General features: G+C 37.3%; 1 protein-coding gene across 1 annotated transcript in view; it reads left to right on the forward strand.

Annotated features, from left to right (window-relative positions):
• The window catches only part of ltb4r2a (leukotriene B4 receptor 2a), a 20,979-nt gene extending 12,291 nt beyond the window's left edge, over positions 1-8,688 (forward strand). The window contains exons 3-6 of the mRNA XM_073837430.1: positions 3,816-4,484; positions 5,984-6,184; positions 6,256-6,296; positions 6,872-8,688. Of these exons, the coding sequence (XP_073693531.1) occupies positions 3,825-4,484; positions 5,984-6,184; positions 6,256-6,296; positions 6,872-7,187 (1,218 nt within the window). The 5' untranslated portion in view covers positions 3,816-3,824 and the 3' untranslated portion in view covers positions 7,188-8,688. The remainder of the gene's footprint in view (positions 1-3,815; positions 4,485-5,983; positions 6,185-6,255; positions 6,297-6,871) is intronic.
• Positions 8,689-8,841: the final 153 nt, after the last annotated feature.

Below are 8,841 nucleotides of genomic sequence, written 5' to 3' on the forward strand. Positions count from 1 at the left end.
ATAAGCTTTCTATTGATATATGGTTTGTTAGGATAGGACAATATTTGGCCGAGATACATCTATTTGAAAATCTGAAATCTAAGGATGCAAAAAAATTAAAATACTGAGAAAATCACCTTTAAAGTTGTCCAAATTAAGTTCTTAACAATGCATATTACTAATCAAAAATTACATTTTGATAGGTTTTTTACAAAAAATCTTAATGTAACATGATCTTTACTTAATATCCTAATGATTTTTGACATAAAAGAAAAATCAATAATTTTGACCCATACAATGTATTTTTGGCTATTGCTACAAATATACCCCAGCGACTTAAGACTGGTTTTGTGGTCCAGGGTCACATATATATATATATAAGATATATTTTTGGAATTTTTGCCTTTATTTTGATAGGACAGATCAGAATCGACAGGAAGCGAATTTATGAAATAACACGAAAAGGAGTTATGGGAACAGTCCTTTTCATAAATTTCATGACTTAACTATTATGCCACGCAGAAATGTAGTTTATGTATTTATTTATATTATTATTATTGTTTCTATATATTAATATTAATATAATCAATAATATAAGTAGTATTGAAATGGAATTTCTCTTGTAATTAAAATGAAGATATAGTAACATTTCTAGTCTTTTTGAAAGCTTTATTAAAGTGCATACATGATTTAATGTTCAGTAAGCCTTCTGAATATGTCTCACCAAAAATATGCTTGCCTTTGAATAATTCACAAAAAACATCTTTACATTTCTAAGAAACTACACTGCTGAAATAACACCACTACACCAAATTAATAAAATTGTATGTTTTTGAAAGCTAACTAGTCATTTTTGTTGTGTAACATCCTTCTTAAATGTCTACTGATAACATTTTACCTTCTAGTAAAAACCTCAGTCAGCATAAATGATCACAAATCATTTCCTGTACGAATTTCCTGCAGCGATAAACACGCAATGTTTGTGGGCAGAAGCCAGGCAATAAGTGGCACGCGCCACGTATAAAGTCAGTGTTGGCAGAGTTTCATTGTTAATTCTTCGGATTCATTCTGCATTTTCTAGACTTTCACGTTTAGTGTTCTGCGTCTCGTTACTTCCCTGTCCCTGAGGGCCTCTAATGGACGCAGTGTTCTGGCCGTCTGTGTTCTTTCACTTGGTGTACTTGGTGCCTTTAAACGAATGGTTTGCGGTCATATTGAATTGAGGAGATCTGGCGCAAGGAGATAGTGATCACGTTACGCAAACTTTGTTTGCAATACATCAGGGAGCCTGTGAGCATCTGCCGTGTGCTAATGCCTTCACTAATGTACAGTAAGTGGCTCTGTGGACATGATTTTTCCGCTGGCCTTTTTGCCGGCCGCCATTGAGACGTGCTGAGGCTACGACTCTCTGACCTGTGCTGCTGTCTGAAGACCACAAACGTCATTTACGGTGGCTCACACCCTCTTTATGAGCGTCTAATATTGAAAATATATCCATAATGCAAACAAATGCGTTTTCTCTTGATATGCATACACTGATGGTCGGCTGCTATTTTGGTTTACGTGGTGTTTGGACATAAATGTGTGTTGGCAGTGTGTGAGCACAACCACGTTACAATGATAACAATCCACTCACTCCTTATTTTTAATCCCCATTAAAGGTGCCATAGAATTTATTGATACAATATTTTTAATTGTTCTCTGATATTTACATATAAGCTATATGGCTTAGGTAAGGGCAAAAATTCTCGAGAAATGGTTTTACAGGTCCATTTACAACCCTAGGATTTGTCCCTAGAATTAAATGGTCTGTTTTTACCTTATTTGGAAGGTTCATGAATAATAATGATGAGCTCTGCTCTGATTGGCTGTTTCACAAAGCGGCTCATTTCAGTAGCTCACACAGCAGGCAGGAAACACTTGGAGGAAAATATATATTTACTAATATATTTACTACAGCGGCAGAACTTACCACACATTTGACAAGATTAGATGCTTGTCAGTGATGTTCAGGATCTGTAAATCATTTGCTATCATTCACGCAGTCATCTCTCCTTACTCTTTTTATGTGGTAAGTGAAATCTTATGTACTGCAATGTAACAGCTAGCGCTAGAAAGAAGCTAACCGTGTCCTTTAGTGGCTCATGTTATTTTATTAGAACAGTTATTTGTTTTCCGTGCCTTGAGTACAGACACCACTTAACATCCCTGCACAACCTAAAACATTTTTTTTCCGTGATCTGCCATTTTCGCTATTGTCCTCGCTTTGTTTTTTTTTCCACAATAGCCTAACTTCTGATGATTAGGCTATGCAAATGTTGGGGGCGTGACTATTAATGATCCCGACTATAACGTCATTGTCGACGTTATGTTTCAGTGGTCTTTTGCAAACACCAAATTTATATAAGAAGGAGGAAACGATGGTGTTTGAGGCTCACAGGATGTCATGTCCATGTACAAAATTATTATTCAACTATACCAAGTATATATTCAACTATACAGTTTTCCATTCTATGGCACCTTTAAAAAAATGTCTCATTAGGCATTTCGTTTTAATTCTCTAAGCATTGTGATGTCACACTGCTTAGGCCCCGCCCACGACTCCTGAAAGTCCTGCATTTTCATAGTTTTTGCCCTCGGCGAGTTATCTTCGGTTGTACCATGTCCTCCATTTTCTCCACACTTGAGCAACTGTAACATCAAAAATGTCTCGTAAGCAATCCTGGTGTTCTGTGTTTGAATGTAAGCCCGAACATAAGAGTCTTAATTTTCTCCAAACATCTGAGCCACTGAGGACACAACGGATTTTTTGTCTGTTTTTTGAATGTCACGTCATTATAGTGCTTAGCTAACGTTATAAATGTATTTGTGTGTGTACGTTATCTAAAAAAAAAAAAAGAATGCCTAGGTGGTGAGATTAGTTTGCGAAGTGCTGTTGGTGGCGCTGTCAAATTGGTCTAAAAACAGAACTGAGCCATGCCTATGATAGGTTTCGTCCCAATTTTGGTGTGTTTGGCCATCATTCAGCATAATTCCAATTTAATTGTATTAAGACTCACAGTCTTTTGCCCTTGTCTTTTACTGTTCATAATTTTTTGGTTAACCTCCAAGTTTGTAATTTTGTGATTAATTTCATATCGATTGATCTCAATAGAAGAAAGCAATGGGGAAAATACTGCTGCACCCAGTACTGCTGAAAATGTCATTGCTCATCTATGACTAAATCCCAAATGAATGGATGCCATTATCAAATTAAAGTTTATTTGAAAATATCAGTTGATCAGTAAAATGATGCCCTGTCAAATTATTGTGTAATTAGAAAAAAACAACAATGTAGCCTACTATTGAAATTAGTGTTTTCAGGTAACTTCCTACTAACTAACTTGACTGGGGGAAAAAAGTTGTGCAATCAAAAAACTGTGTTCCTCTTTATTTTGTCAGTGATTGCAAGAAATTGCAGTCTCTTTTATCAGGTGATATTTTTGTACCTTCAATTATATACTTTTACTATCGCACATTCACAGTAATTAAATCTATATCTATATAAAGATACACACTGTTGTTGTTTACATTTCAGTACTACTTTTATTCAGAATGGTTTAATTATTTTGGTCAAAAGTAAAATAATTTATAATATCACAATAGATTTCAATTGAATGCTGTTTTTCTGAGCTTTCCATTTATCAAAAATATACAGAAAAAGTTTCCACAAAAAAAAAAAAAAATGAAGCAGCACAACATTTTTCGACATTGATCAAAATCAGACATGTTTCTTGAGCAGCAAATAAGCATATTAATGACTGCAACTGACAGAATGTTGATCTTTTCCTCCTTAGATTGCCAAGATGGCCATGAACCACAATGAGGTCCTGTCCTTCTCTCCTCTTCTACATGTCACTCCGTCCTTCATCCCAAATGCCCTTTCCAGTCCATCTCTGAATATGTCAGCACAGCATAACACCAACATGTCCTCCGGCACAGCTAGAGGTACTGAGACGATCATGAGCAACAGCAGCGGAGCGGTCGCTGGCGCGGCAATCCTCGGCCTTGTGTTCCTCCTCGGTGTCCCCGGGAACATCTTCATCGTTTGGAGCATCTTGGCCCGAGCGCGGCGTCGCTCCATCACCACCCTCCTGATTCTGAATCTAGCCTTCGCCGACGGCTTCCTCATGCTGCTGACGCCCTTCTTCATGGTGTATTTGGCTAAGCGCAGTTGGATTTTTGGCCTGGCGCTGTGCAAAGTCCTGTTCTACCTCTGCTGTGCCAACATGTACGCTTCAATATTTCTGATCATGCTGATGAGTCTCCACAGGCTGGTGGCGATAGTTTGGCCGAAACGCGTTGGCGCGCTGACAGAGCGCAGGATGCTCATGCGGATGTTGGCGGGACTCTGGGTGCTCGCTCTGGGACTCTCTGCACCTGTTTTGGTTTTCAGGACCACCATCATGGTCAGCAAAGAGCCTCAGAGTCTTGTGTGTGACTGCCACCATCCACAACCACAATATGTAAGTCTTTATTTCAGATCAAAACATAATACATGCACCTCCAAGAAAAAAAAAGCACACAGAGTTGAATGAAGCTCTTTAAGAGACTAATAATTTCACACATAAAGTTCATTTCATGAAAAGTTTCTAAAAAACAAATCCATTTTTAATTAATTTTAACTTTTTTCTTTTGGCCAAAATATGAGTCCATAATCCATAATAACACATCCTCCAGTGGAAAAAGTCGTCTTCTGTTGTTCCTCTCACATCAATATCCACCCACATATTATTGTTTGGACTGTTTGTCTTGTAAACATCTGTTAGTGTCCCCTACAACAGGTTTAAATGCATCTAAGTTCAGAAAAAATAAAATACAAATTTACCAGGAGAACACCAACAAAAAGCATGCAATTTTTAATGGGGGACTTCCCTCGAAATGCGATTGGGTTAGTTTTGGTGGCAATTGGGTGGGTTTTGTTTTGAAAACCTGGCAACCCTGAGCACTTTTACAAAAAAAAAACACTTCACGGAACTATAATGTTCGGTACCTTAGCCGAGCGCTAACATGACTAACTAATGAAACAACACAGTTCATAAACCAAATTAAGTCCAAGTTACATTCTTTATTATTGAACAGTAATTAGAACAACAAACAATTAGAACAAGGACAACAGTCTACATTAATCGACACATTTTTAAGAAATAATGGGTTAAAGTATCACTCGTACTTACTGGTTGTGGTTTGGAGACGCTTGGTGATCCAAATAAAGAAGATTAGAAGAAAGGCATGATTAGAGTAGCAGTCTTCTGTAAAATGATGAGCACACAACTATAGGTTCGAATTGTATTGCATTGCTGTGGTATCGTGGAAAAAAAATATTTAATGATTTACGATTCTGAGTCGACTCGTTCTTTTGAGAGACAACAATGTATAATGCACTTTTTTGATTGACAACTTTGCAGACACTTTACATTGAAGGATAGCCAAGTTACAAACTGCAAAAATATATTTTTTGAAAACCAATATGACCTGCTTTTTAAGCCTTAAGCAAGATTTGCTTATTGTAAGAATGTTTCTGTTCTTGTAGAAGCATCTTTGGTTGCTTCTGTTCTGGGAATGTCTCTATCAGTTTTGTACATCTCGACCTTGCAATGGAAATTTAGCTTGGGAAAACTCTTCAGGTTCAGGCTGCAAGGAAAAGGCAGTGTGAACAAGGTCTGGGCTGTAATTGGGCCTTTCTGAGTTATTGAGGTTCTGATTTTATTATCGTTCTCATGTTTATTTGGCAGTTTGAAACTTCCTCTCTGCAAAGAGCTTCACCACATCAAGACATTGTCAAGCTGCATGAAGTTCTTGCCATAAAACATTTGGCAGAAAACTATAATTTTCTTGTGTGTAATGTGTCCAACAAGCCTTGTGGCCGAAATATTTTCTATAACAAGATCAAGAACAAACTCCAAATATCTACAAGTGTTTGTTCATGGCTTTGTGATTTCATGCCAGTGTTGTTCATTTGTAGGAGGTGATGCAGTACAGTATGGAAACATTGCTGGCCTTCTTACTGCCATACGCCGTGATCATAGGCAGTTACGTGTGCATCCTACGCAGGATCCGCAAGACGCGCTTTCGCAGACGCATACGCAGCGAGAAACTCATCCTGGTGATCATAATCACCTTCGGACTGTTCTGGCTGCCGTACCACATCATAAACATGGTCCAGGTGTGTGTCTGTCCATTAAACACTGCATTTCTCCAATGTGAAAGCATCCTAATCATGTTTGCATCACACAGGTGGCTGCTGCTTTACATCCAGATTCTTCAGTAAAAGAAAGGTGAGCAACTTAAAGGGTAAATTAACTCATTTAGTTTTAAAAAGTTTGACATCGAAAGCTATGCGTCAAAATGATTAACAAATTCTGCTGTAAAGCACCAGACAAGAGCGTCATTATATAGTTCAATAATCCTGCTAAACTGCTCTTTTATAGCATCCCTAATATTTAAACTGCAAAAAAAAAAAATGCTTTTCTTAGTTTTTTTGTCTTGTTTCCAGCTAAAATATCTAAAAGTTCTTAAATCAAGAAGGATTTTCTAGATGATCAAAAAGTATTGTCTTGTTTTAAGAAAAATAAGTCAAAAAAGTCAAAAGTAAGTGCATTTTTGCCAATAATCTGCCAATGGGTTCAGAAAAATCTTGTTTGAGAATTTTTTTTTTTTTTGCTTGTTCTAAGCAAAAACTCACTTAATGTTGACTTGTTTTTTTCTGAAATCAAGACAACTTTTACTCTAAAAATTCCTTCCTAATGTAAGAATCTTTAGACATTTTGGCTGGAAACAAGACATCTAAGTAAGAAAAGCATTTTTTTGCAGTGTAAGCATTAACACCAACCAAATGTTCTTCCTCCGACAGGCTAAAAACCATCAGGACAAAGCTCAGGGCGCTCACCTCCACCGTGGCCTTCGTCAGCAGCTGCATAAACCCAGTCCTGTACACCTTCGCCGGAAAGTCGTACATCCGACGGGAGGGTCTGGCCTTCATGGCGCGGTTGTTCGAGGGAACAGCGCTGGATACGACGCGGAGGATCCGGCGCAGCAACCAGAACAGCCGCGACCGAGAAAAGGAGACGGATGAGGGAGAAAGTCTCAAAGACAAAGACTCCGATTCTACCACTACTGCTAACTTGAATTCGACTATTAAAGTTCTGATGCAGAAAAACGGTAAGTGAGTGTTTGGCTGCGGCTTGTGGCAAGAAACTCAATCTAGAGTGAGAGCGTTGGGCTGTGCGTTGTTCCAGTGTTGCACGTGGGCAAATCAGGACAGCCTGCTTTGTTAAAGGATGGAGTGTACATTATGAAATAAAAACTTTGTACCAAGAACAAAAAGCCCAGTGCCTAACCCACACCATCACCGAGGACTGAGGACTGAGGCAGCCACAGGGGTTTAACCTGGACTAATGGGCGAAACAAGGAACAGGTTCTAACTGTTAAAATCATGGAAAAGGAAGTCCACAAAACATCTGGAACACTGGAAGATTTGTATTTATTCCAACACATTCTTATGTTTGTCCAGTGGAGGGCGTCAGGCAGCTGAGAGACAGATGAACCATTCAGGAAGTCCACCTGCATGGATGGGTCCAGTAATTCAAGACTGGGCGGGTTAATATTGGGTCGAGTACTGATTTAATAGGGAACCCAATGTTCAATTCCTTTCTTTCAAAATAAATTTCCATTGCTTTTCCATACCATATCATTCATGATTCATGTTTAAGGACTTAACTATTATTTACTATGTAAATACTTTACAACTGTGTTGTTAGAAATTAGAAAATGTATAGTTTTCCATTTCACGACAGCTCCTGATTTTCCAGTGAACCCAGATGAGAGTAAAAGAAGTTGAATAAGGGTTTAATTGAAACTGTGTTGTAATAACATTATCGGTTAAAGGTATGCGTTTTTTTTTTTTTTAATGAAAGGTCTAATGTGAAAGGTTTTATTCATTTGTGAATTTTTTTATTTTTATTATTTAGGCCACTACGACATCAGTCATATTAAATGTGATCATTTATACCAGTGCATGTCGGCATGTGTATTCGTGTTTGTGTTTTGGAATTATAGTGAGTTTGAGAGATGAAATTAAACACGGAAGCACTTCAATTATGATCCATTGTAAATGTGTAAATATCAGCCGTGTGTTTTTAATATATGTGACCCTGGACCACAAAATCAGTCTTAAGTAGCACGGGTATATTTGTAGCAATAGCCAAAAATACATAGTATGGGTCAAAATGATCGATTTTTCTTTTATGCCAAAGCTCATTAGGATATTAAGTAAAGATCATGTTCCATGAAGATATTTTGTAAATTTCCTGCCGTAAATATATCATACTGTACATTTTTGATTAGTAATATGAATTTCCAAGAACTTCATTTGGACAACTTTAAAGGCGATTTTCTCAATATTTAGATTTTTCTTTGCACCTACAGATTCCAGATTTTCAAACAGTCGCATCTCTGCTAAATATTGTGATATCCTATACATCCCTTTTGACTGGTTTTGTGGTCCAGGGTCACATATGCCATGTAGACTTGAGTGTGCGTGTGAGCTGATCAACAGTTTAATTGTTCAGATTGTAACATAAACAGTAATGATGAAAAATATTAAGAAATGTAATAAGAAATGAGGAAATGAAACAATGATTCTTAATAAATCAATTCTTTGACGTCGCAGTTATCTGTTAAAAAAAAAAAATTCTGTTAATCATTTGGTTATTTACAGGCAATGGAACCAGAGTTCTCCAGTTAATTTGGTCCACTTTACATGAGGACATATTGTTAAGGCCTGGCTTTCTTTCTTTCTTTCTTTCTTTCTTTCTTTCTTTC

Source organism: Garra rufa, chromosome 3, assembly GCF_049309525.1.
Source record: "Garra rufa chromosome 3, GarRuf1.0, whole genome shotgun sequence".
NCBI lineage: Eukaryota > Metazoa > Chordata > Actinopteri > Cypriniformes > Cyprinidae > Garra > Garra rufa.